The sequence below is a fragment of the Conger conger genome, chromosome 10, assembly GCF_963514075.1.
Source record: "Conger conger chromosome 10, fConCon1.1, whole genome shotgun sequence".
NCBI lineage: Eukaryota > Metazoa > Chordata > Actinopteri > Anguilliformes > Congridae > Conger > Conger conger.
Window position 1 is genome coordinate 3,359,695 of NC_083769.1, and position 17,329 is coordinate 3,377,023.

The 17,329-nt window shown below is 45.0% G+C and overlaps 1 protein-coding gene across 1 annotated transcript in view; it reads right to left on the reverse strand.

Annotated features, from left to right (window-relative positions):
* Positions 1-17,329, reverse strand: part of LOC133138578 (deleted in malignant brain tumors 1 protein-like) — a gene marked incomplete at its 5' end in the record, with an annotated part of 212,986 nt that overhangs the window by 139,251 nt on the left and 56,406 nt on the right. Inside the window, 2 exons of the mRNA XM_061257458.1 lie at positions 4,067-4,384; positions 5,803-6,120. Coding sequence (XP_061113442.1) covers positions 4,067-4,384; positions 5,803-6,120 — 636 coding nt within the window. The remainder of the gene's footprint in view (positions 1-4,066; positions 4,385-5,802; positions 6,121-17,329) is intronic.

Genomic DNA, 17,329 nt, shown 5'->3' on the forward strand with positions numbered 1-17,329 from the left:
CTTGCCTCTTCCCTCGGCACCGTGCTTTTTGTTTGTTTTATTTGTTTGGCTGGATCTTCGTGTATGGACTTTGCTTGTTTTGACTACGCTCCTGGGATTCGTCCTGAATAAAGCCCTAACGGGACTTTATTTAACCATTGTTTCTGAGTCGTGCATTTTGGGTCCAACCCCCACGCACCCGTCTCACAAACTTGATCTCAAAGTGTGTACAAGATTTAGTATAGGTATAGATATATATATATATATGATATCTACAGGCATTCAAATTCCACATGAGTTTTCCAAAAACTGCACCCAGATGTCTTCAAGTGTCCCAAAATCTCTCCAAATATAAAACATTTGCATATCTTTTTGTTCAGACACATTAATGATCAGAAAAGCTTACTTTCTATAAAACCCAAGCTCTCCTAAAAGTATTCCTCACCCTAACAAACCACATTTATTTCAAAATTAGGTGAATTAGAGCCCTATTAGCCCTGTTAGCCAGTAAATGTACGGGTTTGTCTATAGCAAGTCCAACGCAAACGCTCACTTGATGTTTTAGGCACATCTGAATATTGATTCTGCTATTTGAATGCAGCAACATTCCTAAACTGTCCATAGCTAGAATGTGAGCCATTATACCTTGTTGGAAAGGGAAGGAACCCCCCTACATAAGTGTGCCATGTTTTACATTAGTTCAGTGTTAAAATGACCTACCAATGCATTTATGCAACTATAGCAAGATGGCATTTGGTATAGTCCCGGCAAAAACATAGTTTTCTCAAAAATGGATGAAAGGATTATGTAATAAACTTCAAAGTTAGTGAGAAAACTGACTTGTAGCTTCATAAACAGCTGGGATATTTGGTTCCATAAATATCTCATCTTTAGCAGAACAAACTTGTTTTTCTACCAAACCGGAAATATGTTGGCCGGATGTGGAATAAAAGTGAGCTAAGAAAAAAAACATCCAGAAATGGTATCAAGGATTGTTAGAATATGTCTTTTATTGTCTGAGTCTGTGATGAGGTCGTGGTTGTAAACCCGTAAGCATGGCAAGGATAAGCCTGCTGTTTTATTGCCTTGGATTGCAATGGATGATACGAATCTGAACTGCTGTTCTCGCTAACGGAGAGTCTTTTTAACAATCTGGCATTGCAATTTTGCAGTTTTATTGCGACATCTTTTTGAATTATATAAATACATGTATACCTAAATCTACAAACGTTCTATTTGCTGAATTTTACATGAATGAACATGATATTTTGGGGAGATTTTTTCATTTAACAAATGGAATGTTCACTTTAATGAAATTCTACATGGAGAAAAACATTTTTGCAAGAAAAAGTCAGCAGCTATTGCAACTGTGCTTGAAACATTTTTACTGGAATGAAATGGTTTCACATCAACAAATTTACCAGTTTAAACTCAAATGGAGGGCGACATGCCAAACCTATGTGAAACTAAGTAAAATTTTACTGTAGCATAGGTTTTCAAGAGAATCTGTAACTCTATGAGAGGTAATTTGACCATGCGACCATGCGATGGATAATAAATCCATCCAGGATATTGTTGGTGCTTTTGACAACTTCCTCACCAGATAACCTCGGACAGGTAGACACATTTTAAGTTATGTTTTAAGTTTGCTGTCAGCAGGCTGTTTGAAGTGAAATATATAATGCGACAAACATTCTGGCGACTCACTATTTGCAAGATCCTTATGATAAACATTTTTTCATGCCTGATGGCAAGAACAAACCAAGCAAGCTAGACAAAACGGAACAGTAAATATAGCCTAGCTTTAGTATGTATCTATGCTCAAAGTTGTCTGTTGGCTACTGCTTACATAGCAAGAATTCTTTGAAATATATGACCTTTAAATTGTGCTGAGTTTGTAGCCTACATTACACACGCCGCAGCACATGAAATTGATGCTATTAGACCAGTCACATCTGTTGCCTTGAGTAGCTAGAGTCGAGAGGTCATCTAGGCTACTCAAGCGATCTGTATCTAGCAACAAAAGAAAAATAAAGGTTTGATGCGCTATATTTTCACAAACTTCTGAGTAGGACAGGGTGTGATTTTGGATAGGCTGTCCAACAGGGACTCCCGGAACTACCAGAACTACCGGAACTACTAGAGAGGTGGAATGTCTGGCATATGTATGCTCAACTTGAGGTGAGAAAATATTCTGTTTGATTGCACATGAATGGAATCAAGATTTGTACATTCAAGTATCATACATTCAAGCATCAATTTGACCTGGGAAGAGCTTCATGATTCTTTCCAGGTCAAACAATGTCACTATGACAATTTCATCTTTACTCTAAGTAAAATGCACAATCCCTCCCACCCCTGTAATGAAGAATGCATTGACTCACTGCTTGACATGGAAGATGCTGTGGGTTGGGTGATGGCTGGACTGTCTGTGAAGGAAGCAGATAGAGCGTATTAGTTGACCACTGGTGGAAGTCATTTTGGACAGCAGTGCAATGCATACAATCATGTAGATACAGGTCAGGAGCTTTACTTAATGTTCACATCAAAAAATGTGATCTAAGTTACTTTGACAGTGCGATGATTGTTGTTGGCAGACAGGGTGGTTTCAGTATCTCAGAAACTGCTGATCTCCTGGGACTTTCATGGACATTAGTCTCTAGAGTTTGCTAAGAATGGTGCAAAGAAAAGGTCTCTGGAGGGTGACATCACTGCATATTATGCATGGAGATCCATTCATCCATCCATTATCTGAACCTGCTTATCCTGAACAGGGTCGCAGGGGGGGCTGGAGCCTATCCCAGCATACATTGGGCGAAAGGCAGGAATACACCCTGGACAGGTTGCCAGTCCATCGCAGGGCACACACACCATTTACTCACACACTCATACTCACAGGCAATTTAGACTCTCCAATCAGCCTAAACTGCATGCCTTTGGACTGTGAGAGGAAACCGGAGTACCCAGAGGAAACCCACACAAACACGGGGAGAACATGCAAACTGATAGGCATGACAGAGAGGCCCCGGCCGACGGGGATTCAAACCCAGGACCCCCTTGCTGTGAGGCGGCAGTGCAACCCACTGCACCAATGGATGAAGATCCATCCATCCATCCATTATCTGAACCCGCTTATCCTGATCAGGGTCGCAGGGGGGCTGGAGCCTATCCCAGCATACATTGGGCGAAAGGCAGGAATACACCCTGGACAGGTCGCCAGTCCATCGCAGGGCACACACACCATTCACTCACACACTCACACACTCATACCTACGGGCAATTTAGACTCTCCAATCAGCCTAACATGCATGTCATTGGACTGTGGGAGGAAACCGGAGTACCCGGAGGAAACCCACGCAGACACGGGGAGAACATGCAAACTGATAGGCATGACAGAGAGGCCCCGGCCGACGGGGATTCAAACCCAGGACCCCCTTGCTGTGAGGCGGCAGTGCAACCCACTGCACCAATGGATGAAGATGCACTTTACAAACCACTACACATCCACTAACACACCTCATGCATGGGGGCAGTGTGGAGCTTGTCTCCACGGAAAACGGGTAAAAGGGTAGTTGGGTCAGAGAGGTGGCAGGTGGAGACTGTTGTGAGCACAGAAGACGCCGTCATGGAGAAAGGGGTGTTCGCTCCCACCTCCCTGATTTTGTTTGGTGTTTCTAGTGAACACAATAAAATTGAACCAAACTCAACCTTTTAACAGAAATAAATAAATTGCACACCAACAAGAAGACAGCGAGGGTTGGCTGAAGCTGGAGGCACTGTGGGGAGCTAGGACGGTGTTTCCCCAGGTGGAGGTAAGCCCACCTCTCAGTGCTACACCTCTCCACATAGATTTGTATATACTGACGTCCACATTAATAGATACACTACTTACAGTAAGTTACCACCGAAGTCAGCCAGATAAATCAGCATAACACCAAAAAACCTGAAAGTAGCTGTGTTTCTATCTTTGGTTACGGCTGTAACACTGCACAAGCCAGTTACTTCAGGTGTATATAAAAAATGCTGGCAGGTGGTGAGAGACTTTTGAATAAAAAATATCTGGAAGAAAAACATGAACTCTACCTACCAGAGCAGGTGACCCCGGCGTCTTCATGGTGTCCGCAGTTGTGGTTTCCCCATCCACTGTGGCTACACTGGTACAGAGACACTTCAGAACCAGAACATCTCAGGTCATCCAGTGTGATTGGACCGCTACCTTCCCCAAAGTGGGCTGATACATAGGCATCTAGAGCCACCCCACAGTCTAGCTGTCTGCAGACCACATGGGCATCGTTCAGACCCCACTCGTCATCACACACTGTCCCCCACTGTCCTGCGTAGTACACCTCCACCCTTCCAGAGCAGCGGTCAGTGCCGTCGACCAAGCGCAGTGAGAAGGAGCTGCCTGCAGTGGACACACATTAAAGAGAGCCCATGATAAAAAGAGACCAAACAACAGTTTTCATATAACTACTGCACACACCACTGTACCTTAATTTCAGAACATATCCCAGATATGTGAGCCTCAGCCATTAACACCTTTACATATTTTCAACAAAGCAGAAAAAGAGGCTTCAGACAAAAACTCTCAGATAAGCAAACCCTTCCCAGTTTCATTCTGGGATGAACAGTCATGAAATTGAACTATTGTGTTAAATATTCATGCATTTTCATTGCAACTCATATATCTCAGACAACTTCAGAACTAATTAACTTCACTTTCTACTGTGAATGGCATATGCATGTTCAACTTTTGGTGAGAATATATTCAGTTTGATTGCACGCAAATGGAGTCGAGACTCGGGAACAATATGTAAAAAAATGTATTTGACCTGGGAACTGCTTCAAGTTCATAGTTACATTTAGAGCATATGCACAATCCCCTCCCACCCTGTCATGAAGACTGCATTGACTCACTGTTGGACATGGAAGATGCTGTGGGTTGGGTGATGGCTGGGCTGTCTGTAAAGGAAGCACATATAGCTTATTAGTGTCCCACTAGCAAAAGTCATTTGGACTTAAATAATGGAACGACAGATTTTTTTTACCAAAAAATATTCTTTCATTTTAGTTCCCTTGAGCATAGCAGTCCCAGGCTGCATGCACTTTGAAAATTGTTCAAAACAAAGAATTAAATGTAACTAAAAGAATTGAGTAATATGCACATGTAGTCTTCGGAGGGATGACATCACTGCATAATATAGATGTAGATGCACTCTAACATATTTCAATAATTTTATTTCAGATTTTTCCCTTTTTCTCCCACTTTGGAAGCCAATTCTTAAAGCCTTCTCATCTCATGCTCATGACCGTGATTTCAAGGCGTCCGAGGTGCTTATTGTGCAGCTAACCCTTCCATGTCCCTCCCTCTGGAGCAGCGAGCCAATTATTCTGCTCCACGTGTGCCGGCCAAACTTGACTTTTGGCAGGACCGGGAGTAACCGCAAGTCCGGTTACATACAAATTGTATGTATCATACAAATTACATACAAATTGTATGTAACCGCATATTGAGAAATTGTATGTAACCGCAAGTCCGCTGCAGCTTAGCTTGCTGTGCCACCGCGGATTGATTCACTGTCGGATGTGTAAGATGCTGTAGAAGGGTGGAGTTCAATGCTTTAGAGTGACTTCAGGTATATTTTCTAAATTGCAAAACCATTGAAGTTTATGCTGGCAAGTGGTGAGATACCTTGAATACAGAGGAATACAGAAAATGGTAAATGATGGAAAGATATATTCAGTTAAATGTGAATGCAGTCATGGAAATCAACAAATATTAAAAATTCAGATGTCACAAAAAAATTGTGCAGGGATTCCTACCAGAGCAGGTGACCCCGGCGTCTTCATGGTGTCCGCAGTTGTGGTTTCCCCACCCACGGTGGCTACACTGGTACAGAGCCTCTTCAGAACCAGAACATCCAAGATCATCCAGCATGATTGGGCCACTACCTTCCCCAAAGTGGGCTGATGTATGGGATTCGACTGCCACCCCACAGTCTAGCTGTCTGCAGACCACATGGGCATCGTTCAGACCCCAGCCGTCATCACACACTGTCCCCCACTGTCCTGCGTAGTACACTTCCACCCTTCCAGAACAGCGGTCAGTGCCGTCGACCAAGCGCAGTGAGAAGGAGCTGCCTGCAGTGGACACACATTAAAGAGAGCCCATGTTAAAAAGATACCAGATAGCAGTTTTCATACAACTAATGCACACACCAAAACATCCACTTCATTTCATACAATAGCCCAGATATGTGAGTCTCAGCCATTAACCCATTCAGTGTCGCAGGCGATGAAAGTCAACAGAAATGCAAACGCTCTTGGGTGCCGAGGGCGAAGGTTGATCAAAACGTGCTGAAAGTTTTTATGCATTTTGACATTTTACTCACAATTTTAATGCTACCTGAGGGAAATTAGGCTCACTAATGACATGCTCTGGCAATGACGTGACTGCTTCGACCTTCTGCTCCTCCATCCTCACTCCCTCTGGGCTGAACTGGTAACCAAAGAAGGAGATGGATGGAACTGGCACTTCTCAGCCTTGACATACAGCTGGTTGTTCAGGAGATGTCTGAGGATGGTTCAGATGTATTTGATGTGTTCCTCCAAGGTGGCAATGTGGATCAGGATGTCATCAATATACCCTTTTTTTCATCCGTTTATTTTTTGACACACAAATTCAAACTATCAGCAAACTAAAAGTAGCTTTCCACTATGCGGTATCTACAGTGGTGTGAAAAAGTGTTTGCCCCCTTCCTGATTTCTTATTTCTTTGCATGTTTGTCACACTTAAATGTTTCAGATCATCAAACAAATTTAAATATTAGTCAAAGACAACACAAGTAAACACAAAATGCAGTTTTTAAATGAAGGTTTTTATCATTAAGGGAGAAAAAAAATCCAAACCTACATGACCCTGTGTGAAAAAGTGATTGCCCCCCCTGTTAAAACAACTTAACTGTGGTTTATCAAACCTGAGTTCAATTTCTCTAGTCACACCCAGGCCTGATTACTGCCATACCTGTTCTCAATCAAGAAATCACTTAAATAGGACCTGCCTGACAAAGTGAAGTTGACCAAATGATCCTCAAAAGCTGGACATCATGCCAAGATCTAAAGAAATTCAGGAACATATGAGAAAGAAAGTAATTGAGATCTATCAGTCTGGAAAAGGTTATAAAGCCATTTCTAAAGCTTTGGGACTCCAGCGAACCACAGTGAGAGCCATTATCCACAAATGGCAAAAACATGGAACAGTGGTGAACCTTCCCAGGAGTGGCCGACCAAAATTACCCCAAGAGCGCAGTGACGACTCATCCAAGAGTGTGTGATGGTCTGGGGCTGTTTTGCTGCTTCAGGACCTGGAAGACTTGCTGTGATAAATGGAACCATGAATTCTGCTGTCTACCAAAAAATCCTGAAGGAGAATGTCCGGCCATCTGTTCGTGACCTCAAGCTGAAATGAACTTGGGTTCTGCAGCAGGACAATGATCCAAAACACACCAGCAAGTCCACCTCTGATTGGCTGAAGAAAAACAAAATGAAGACTTTGGAGTGGCCTAGTCAAAGTCCTGACCTGAATCCTATTGAGATGCTGTGCCATGACCTTAAAAAGGCGGTTCATGCTCGAAAACCCTCCAATGTGGCTGAATTACAACAATTCTGCAAAGATGAGTGGGCCAAAATTCTTCCACAGCGCTGTAAGAGACTCATTGCAAGTTATCGCAAACGCTTGATTGCAGTTGTTGCTGCTAAGGGTGGTCCAACCAGTTATTAGGTTTAGGGGGCAATCACTTTTTCACACAGGGCCATGTAGGTTTGGATTTTTGGATTTTTGGTTTGGATTTTTTCCCAAACATGAAAATATCAAAATCAGGTGTCATTAGCAACCCTTTGAAATAATCAATCTTATTTATTTATTTTTTCCACTGAGAAGTGGGTGAAAAAGTGTATTTTATGGTTGGTTACCGGTGACCGGTAGGATAACGTGTTGTATCTACATTTATAGATTGACTTACCATATTCCTCTTATGCAGTTATTAAATTCCTTATAGATGAAATACTATTCATTAACACAAATTAAAACTCTGACACTGGCCGTCCCAGCATTGCCACTAAAATGCTCCATCACATTGTAGTGTGAATATTTTAAACATCAATAAGCCTTATATAACCCCAATGTGCTCATTGTATTTGGTGATGCATTTTGGTTGTTGGACTTTATCAAAGGCATGCCGCTCCTTGTTCCATCTCTTGACAGTGACCTCACTGTATTTCTCCTCTTACCCCGAGGTAACTTCATGAAGTCCTTCTGTGGCATGAAAGGGACATCAAACAGGCGATTCTGCCTCATTGTTCCAGAGCTCCCATATCATCCTTTTGTCATCTCATCAAGGAGTGCAAGTGATGTGAAGAGGTTGTCATGGGTAAATTTGCAACCTTGAGGCACCTGAGCTTGCTCTGAAAGACCAAGAACAACGCTGGGTCCCTGACCCAGCCCTGTTTCAGGGAGGAGAGTGTGGGATCCACCATATGGTTCCATGTGATACATGTAACCACTGGATGAAGCGAGGCTCCATAGCTTGTAACCAAACCGGATTGGTTTACCTCTTATAAATTGCTTACATCCATGTCGGCCATAGTATGGGACCATGCTCTCATCCACTGACAGCCATTCCTGAAATGGCATGACTTTGTATGACTGATTCAGTTCAGAGAAGATGGGTCTAACCTTGAAAAATGGGTCATCAGTGATCTTTGTGTTGTCAACCACATGAATTGAGGCCATTATTTCGTCAAAGCGATTTCTCCGCATTGCACCTGAAATGCTTTCATTGTGCACATCACTGTCACTTGACCAGTACATGTGTCTTCTTGGAACAGAGCTGTACCCACTTGTGATAAGGATCCCATAAAAGGTAAGGAGCTCATCCATACTCAGATTCAGTTGCTTGCCCTTGGTCTGGGTTGAGTAGAGATTGGACATTTCAATTGTCATTTCTCTTAGGGTGGGTGGGTACATTAGAAGGAAAACATCCATTGGGTTGGGGCAGCTTTGTTTTACACATTCTGCAGCATTCGGGCTGTATACTATGTGTTTTGGAATAACAGCAGTGGTTGGCCTCTTTGAATGTTTGAACACTCTATCTTTATTTTTGACCACCTTCAGCTTTTCCCTTGGTACTTCTGGCTGGCCCTTCTGGCGGCTAGAGGCTCTTAGGTCTTCTGGCTGGCCCCTCTGGTAGCTAGAGGCTCTTGGGTCTTCAGGCTGGCCCCTCTGGTAGCTAGAGGCTCTTGGCTCTTCTGGCTGGCCCCTCTGGTGGCTAGAGGCTCTTGGGTCTTCTGGCTGGCCCCGCTGGTGGCTAGAGGCTCTTGGCTCTTCTGGCTGGCCCCGCTGGTGGCTAGAGGCTCTTGGCTCTTCTGGCTGGCCCCTCTGGTAGCTAGAGGCTCTTGGCTCTTCTGGCTGGCCCCTCTGGTAGCTAGAGGCTCTTGGCTCTTCTGGCTGGCCCCTCTGGTAGCTAGAGGCTCTTGGCTCTTCTGGCTGGCCCCTCTGGTACTAGAGGCTCTTGGGTCTTCTGGCTGGCCCCTCTGGTAGCTAGAGGCTCTTGGCTCTTCTGGCTGGCCCCGCTGGTGGCTAGAGGCTCTTGGCTCTTCTGGCTGGCCCCTCTGGTGGCTAGAAGCTCTTGGCTCTTCTGGCTGGCCCCTCTGGTACTAGAGGCTCTTGGGTCTTCTGGCTGGCCCCTCTGGTAGCTAGAGGCTCTTGGCTCTTCTGGCTGGCCCCGCTGGTGGCTAGAGGCTCTTGGCTCTTCTGGCTGGCCCCGCTGGTGGCTAGAAGCTTGTAGTTCTTCATTGTTATGGAGGAGGGTAGGGGAGCAATGGTGGTGGGTGGGGGAGGGGGGAGGGTGAGGGGTAGGGGGTGTGGTGAAGGGGAGGTCATCTTCATTGGCAATGTTATTCCACTCTTGATCTGTGTGCATAACTTCAGCATGCGCATTCAACAGCCTGGCTGGCAAATGGCCTGCATCCCCCCCATAGTCCCCATCTGACCCATCACTATTGCAATCACTGAGGACTGCATCTTTCTCATTTTGAGGGATAACTGCAATGTTGCATGCCTTGTCTGGGAAGTCCTCTCGATCCAACAATTCCAGGATTTCAGACATAGTTAAACTAAGAGAAAGAACACAGTAGAAAGTTGGGTAGTACAATAACTACGGTATGTATATGTATAATTATGTGTATACCAAGAGACACTGTGTTATCCCACCAGTTACTATTGTTGCCGTTGACATTTGTACTCATTCTGTGACCACACTGAACAAAATTGAGAAAATTAAAATACACATATCAATACTAGACACCTCAATCACGATGTCTACCAAAAATCTTATCCCTATCTTGATGTTAACATACTTTACTAACCTTTTCTTTGAGAGGTTTGATGCTGCCATCCTCTTATCATGGTGTAAACAGGAAGTAAACAGCTCTGGTCATGTGACAAATTACAGTGAACATGCGACACTGCACACATTTCATTGTGACCCTTTATTCTTTCAATATTTGTTGGAACTGCATTGATACATCATTCAGTGAGTCTTATGACTGAAAAAGTTTTTTTCGGTCACTATTGTGACCGGTGGGATTAAATGGGTTAATAATAAAAACCTTCATTTAAAAACTGCATTTTGTGTTTACTTGTGTTGTCTTTGAATAATATTTAAATTTGTTTGATGATCTGAAACATTTAAGTGTGACAAACATACAAAAAAAAAAAGAAATCAGGAAGGGGGCAAACACTTTTTCACACCACTGTACATAAAAATAAATAAAGCAATACATTATCATTAGCCTATTTATCCATTGGATATTGAATATTCCCTGCTTTCAGCGCACAATTTACCATGTTAATATCACAACCACGAGTGTCCCGCGTCATATAAAATACGTTGGCAAAAAAAAAAAGTTCTTACCAGATTTACAGATTTCATGCCAATCAAGTCTGTCAGGCAGAAGCCATGGAGATGAAAACATGAAGAATTCTTATTTTAACCGATGCATTTTTTTAAAAATGATGCTACAGGGATTTAACTAGCAATTAGGCTATTATCTGACTTACAATGTTGACATTTAACTATTAAAATGCCACAAAATAAAGTTTGCCAGAACAGTTTGGGATGGTATCCATTGACAAAAACGGATGATTTGGCACATCCCTACCTCGTATGGTGCCCTTATTGCAATATGAGTGCAGTCGACTGCACCGATTACATTTGGGAACGTGCTGGAAATTGTGCTTTGATATTGGCCTGTTCACCCGCAGTGTATGGAATCCATATGTAATGCTTGGTCATTTCAATTTTGTCATCCCACACGGTTGGAATAACAAGGCTCATTTAGGGTGGTGAAATCCCCGACCTGTCCACCAATTCCCTGTGGTTGCCAGAAACCCTGGTGGTCTGTAAAGGGACTGGTATTGGCCAGTTTCTGGAGGTTGGTCACTCTAATGCTGGGCCCAATTCAACACACAATTCCAAGAGAATTGCTCTTGGGAATCTAAATCGGCTCATAAGCCAGCCATCAACTTCGGCCGGAAAATCCTTGTGGTCCCTGAACACCCTCTCCATCTGAAGCCTGCCATTGGTAAAGTCCTCCAACAGTCCTAAAGCACTCATTGCACATCATTACACATGGTCATCATCCAGCCATTTTATAACCCTTTCACAATTAGTGGAATTGCTTAACACAATCACTGTGCACAAATCCATCCATCCATCCATTTTCACCCGCTTATCTGGAGTTGGGTCGCGGTGGCAGTAGGCTAAGCTGGGTATTCCAGGCATCCCTCTCCCCAGCAACGCATTCCAGCTCCTCCTGGGGGATCCCAAGGTGTTCCCAGGCCAGGAGAGATATATAATCTCTCCTGCGGGTTCTGGGTCTACCTTGGGGTCTCTGCCCAGTTGGACGAGCCCAGAAACCTTCCAAAGGGAGCCGCCCGGGAGGCATCCAGATCAGATGCCTGAACCACCTCAAGTGGCTCCTTTCAACGCAAAAGAGCAGCGGCTCTACTCCAAGCTCCCTCCGGATGTCCAAGCTCCTCAACTCCTATCTCTAAGACTGAGCCCAGCCACCCGACGGAGGAAGCTTATTTCAGCCGCTTGTATCTGCGATTTTGTTCTTTCGGTCACTACCCACTACCCACTACTTCCAGCTCAGCTCCCTCTTCACCACGAAGGTCCGGTGCAACGCCCACAGTACTGCTGATGCTGCACCAATCCGCTTGTGGATCTCATGCTCCCTTCTACCCTCACTTGTGAACAAGACCCCGAGATACTTGAACTCCTTCACTTGGGGCAATGGCCCCTTCCCAACCCGGAGGGAGCAATCCACTGTTTTCCGGCAGAGAACCATGGCCTTGGACTTGGAGGTGCTAACTCTCATCCAAGCCGCTTCACACCGGCTGCAAACCGCTCCAGTGCGTGCTGAAGGTCACAGTCCGATGAAGAAAGCAGAACCACGTTGTCCGCAAAAAACAGAGACGCAATTCTGAGGTCACCAAAACGGATACTCTCCTCGCCTCGGCTGCGCCTTGAGATCCTGTCCATGAATATCACAAACAGGACCAGTGACAAAGGGCAACCTTGGTGGAGTCCCACACCCATTGGAAACAAACTTCACTTTGTGCCGAGGATGCGGACAAAGCTCTCACTTTGGTTATACAGGGACCGGATACCCTATACTTCCGCAGTACCCCCCACAGGGTTCCCCGGGGGACATAGTCGAAAGCCTTCTCCAAGTCCACAAAGCACAAGTGGACTGGATGGGCAAACTCCAATGACCCCGACAGCAACCCCGCCAAGGTAAAGAGCTGGTCCACTGTTCCACGACCAGGACGGAAGCCACATTGCTCCAGAGCCTCCTTTCCAGCACCCTAGAGTAAACTTTCCTGCGGAGGCTGAGGAGTGTGATACCCCGATAATTGGAGCACACCCTCCAGTCCCCCTTCTTGAAAATGGGGACCACCACCCTGGTCTGCCACTCTGCAGGTACTGTCCCCAACCTCCGCGCAACACTGAAGAGGTGTGTCAGCCAAGACAGCCCAACAATGTCCAGAGCCTTCAGCATCCCAGGGCGAATCTCATCCATACCCGGCAACTTGCCGCTGAGGAGCTTTTTGACTACCTCAGCAACTTCCCCCAGTGATAGAGCAGCAGATTCCCCTGAGTCTTCGGGCTCTGCCTCTTCCACAGAGGACGTGTTGTTCGGGTTCAGGAGCTCCTCAAAGTGCTCTTTCCACCGCCTGACAACATCCCCAGTCCGGGTCAGCAGTTCTCCTCCCCTGCTGGAAACAGCCTGAGACAAGCCCTGCTTTCCCTTTCTCAGTCATCAGATGGTTTGCCAGAACTTCCTCGAGGCCAACCGAAAGTCCTTCTCCATAGCCTGAAGGACAACTCTGCACAAATTGATGCGCCAAGTCCATTATGAAAATTCATAGAAAAAATAGATACATTTTTTCTTTTTGGTTATGTGCTTTATTGGTTTATTGGTTTTATTGGCGCTATATTACCCAGCCAATGCGGAGGAGGTGGAAGGTCAGAGAAACCTCTGCTTCAGAGACTCCTGGATATACTCCTCCATGGTCTGGTTCTCTGCCGCGTCAACGGATAGATTCTGCCGAGGAGCAGAGCCGCCGAGTAGGTCAATGGCACAATCCCAGGAGTAATGAGAAGGGAGACAGGTAGCTTTGACTTTGGAGAAGACCTTCACCAGGTCCTGGTAAGCCTCCAGAATGACTGGCTGGTGGGAGGCTAATGAACTCTACTGAAGTAGAACTGCAGGGGAGGGAAAGGCAGGCCCAGGTGGTGATCCTCATCTTTGTCCATGAAATAGTGGGATTGTGATGTCGGAGCCAGTGGAGGCCAAGGATTACCTTGGGAACTGGTGCGCTGATGACAAGTAAGGGAAGGATATCCTGGTGCACAGCTCCGACAGTGATGGTGAGTGGGTCTGTGAGGTATGTGACTGTCCTGGTCCCCATGGGTCTGCCATCCAGGGCATGGATGGAGATTGTAGGGGTGAGACAGTTGAGAGGAAGGTGCAGAGAAGTGGCAAGATCCTCATTAATGAAGTGTCCTCCGGCCCAAGAGTCCTCTAGTGCTGAGGAGACAATACATTGGGAGCAGCCTTTGATTGAAATTTGAACATGGAAAGGTTTAGTGGACAGAGCTGAAGGTGGGACACTCAACCTGGATGTGGGAGCTGGAAGATGCAGGATGACGCTCCTGTGTCAGGGTGTACTCAGCCAGTCACACAAGACAATCCTGTAGCTGAGAGAGCCACAGTATGAGAGCCCCAGCTGGATCCTGTGACACTGCTCAGCCATGGAGAGATGTGTGAAGCCTTCATGGGTTCGGATTCACACTCTGACTGGGATGCGGCTGTCGAAAGGCACCCCGGATGTCAACTCTCTTGTAGAAGGTTGTCCAGGCAGATTGCCATGCTGATGAGTGAGCCCAGGGAGAGGTTGTTGTACAAGCATACCAACTCAGTCTGGACCTCCTCACACAATCCCCTCACAAAAACAGGGTGCACAGTATCTGCTCATTCCAGCCACTGAAGGCAGTCACGGCCTACTCAGCAGTGGTGTGGGAACCCTGCCGGAGTTGAAGCAGGCATTCGCCTCCATCTCTGCCCTCAGGTGGACGGTCAAATACTGACTGAACCAGAGCCATGAACCCAGCATAAGAACTGGTCATCATCTCCCCTCTCTCCCAGACAGCAGTAGCCCACTCCAAAGCCCTCCCAGTCAGGACTGAGATGACTGTAGCCACCTTGGATGCTTGAGGCGAATAGGGAGGGGCCGGTGATTGGTACTCTAGAGAGGTGGAGCACTGAAACGAGGGTGTTGGCATGACAGCAGCCATATTGCTTTGGGGCGGAAGGGACAGGTACCCTCGTTACTGTTCCAGAACACTAAGGCATTGAATGGGTTCACACCTTTAAATATTTTAAGCAATTGAGAATAAGAGGCTTCAGACAAAAAACTCTCAGATAAACTCTTCCCAGTTTAATTCTAGGATAAGGTGTCATGAAATATAACTGTTCTGCAGTTATTCATGCATTTATTCATGCATTTATATATATTAATAAATATTAGAATTGGAATTCGACAACTATCAATTCAAGCATCAATTTGACCTGGGAAGAGCTTCATGATTCTTTCCAGGTCAAACAATGTCACTATGACAATTTCACCTTTACTCTAAGCAAAATGCCCAAACCCTCCCACCCCTGTAATGAAGAATGCTTTGACTCACTGTTTGACATGGAAGATGCTGTGGGCTGGGTGATGGCTGGACTGTCTGTGAAGGAAGCAGATAGAGTTCATTAGTTGCAGACTGGCGGAAGTCATTTGGGAAGGAATGACAGACCTTTTTATCTTTTGAAAATGTATGTTATTTTTACTTCTTCCCTTGACCATCATAGCAATCCCAGGCTGCATGCACTTTGAAAAGGGTTCCAAACAAAGAACAAAATAATAATTGGCTAATATGCACATGTAGTCTCCATGTAGTCTCTGGAGGGTGACATCACTGCATATTATGGATGAAGATGCACTTTAGCATAGCCACTAAACATCCACTAACACACCTCATGCACTGAGGGCTGTCACAGTTTCTAGGCTTCTGTTTGATGAAGACAGCACGTATTTTTGCCAGTTTGGTGATTCATTTCACTTTGGCTATCAGGTAGTCAGTGCCCTCATGCTGAATACTGATTCCAGTCTGCTGTGTGCAGTCTGATTGCCAAATGAAGGTCAGCTGCATGTCTTTCTATTCATGTCCTGCTTCTTGTTCAATTGGGTCTTGTTTGTTATATTTTTCCAATTCTCTATTTCACTTTGTTTTATTTTGCATTTGTGCACGATGTGAGATTTGAGACTGATGGTTCTCATTTACCTGTTGTGGCAAGAGGGTGTGGGAGCTGAACATGCAGCGACCCTTCTTTACCTTGGGGTGGTGAGGACAGTCTGTCACACTGCAGGTGTTAGACATGCAACGGTTGGAAGATGGGATTCCTCTGGGAATTGAGACCCCGTTAGGAGCTTCCTTCTGTCTAAGCCAAGTGTTGGAGTTTTGAGTTTATTGCATCCCTTTTCTGCGCGCTTGCTCTCAATGGCTGTTCGTCTGAGTAGGTTATTTCCGCCTTGTTTGAAAGCTGCCTTTAGGAAGGAAGGAGCTTTAGGCTGAGTTAAAATGGACCCAGGATTACTGAGTCCATCTTGCAATTGGTGCTGGCTCAGAGTCCCTACAGCTTTGATCAAGCATGAGGGATAGGTCAATGTTCCCCCTTTCCATATGTGGAAATTAGTCTTGGCTCTGTTGGGTGTATTTCCTGTGGTGTGTGGTTTCCAAGTTTGACAGCTGCCTTGTGCTTACTGTAGTGTAGCGAGGTGTTTCTTTTTGTCACTTTCAAAACTCATTATTTTCATAAGAGCTATGTATGTTATTGTACGTATAGCACTAAGTCTCTATTCGCTGCTGTCGGAGGTAACATCTGTAATGGTGAGTTTGCGCGCCTCTGATAGTTTAGGGATCTGTTGTGGATCCTTGTAGTGGATTGTGTCATTAGATTACATCCCTGGCCTTTTTTACTGTTACTGCACATTGACTAGAACCCAAGTCTTTTTCAACTTGAGCACTATCCAATTTTGTACCCCCATGAAGTAATCCTGCCTTATATTTTTATTTCCAATGTGTAGAACTTTACATTTAGTTGAATTGAATTGAATTTGCCAGGTTTTAATCTGCTAACTTAGTGTTGCTGCTTGACTTTAGAAAGAAGAGAAAAGAGCTCTTGTAATGCATAGCTATCTAACTAGCTAGTACATAATATTTTTGGTGTATTTTTGTCCAGAAAAATAATCTGGATTATGCTTCACTACAGCTAACAGTAACCTTTCATGGAGGCAAACTAACTACCAACAGGATTTGCTTCCAAGAGGGTGAACCCCCCCAAATAAATTTTGTTAGCTTGATATGGTCTGATTATCTAACCGGCATATGAAGGAAAAATGGGCGGAAATTCCCTCTCTGTCCCTTAAAGGCAACAAAGGTTTTCACCTGAAAAGCCAATCTACTCTGTTTATAATAGCAGTTTTTAAAACACAAACTTAATTTAAAGCACAAAAAACAACTCCACTCAATGTAAATGGTAAATGGTTGGCATTTATATAGCGCCTTTATCCAAAGTGCTGTACAATTGATGCTTCTCATCCACCCATTCATGCACACACTCACACACCGACGGCGATTGGCTGCCATGCAAGGTGCCGACCAGCTCGTCAGGA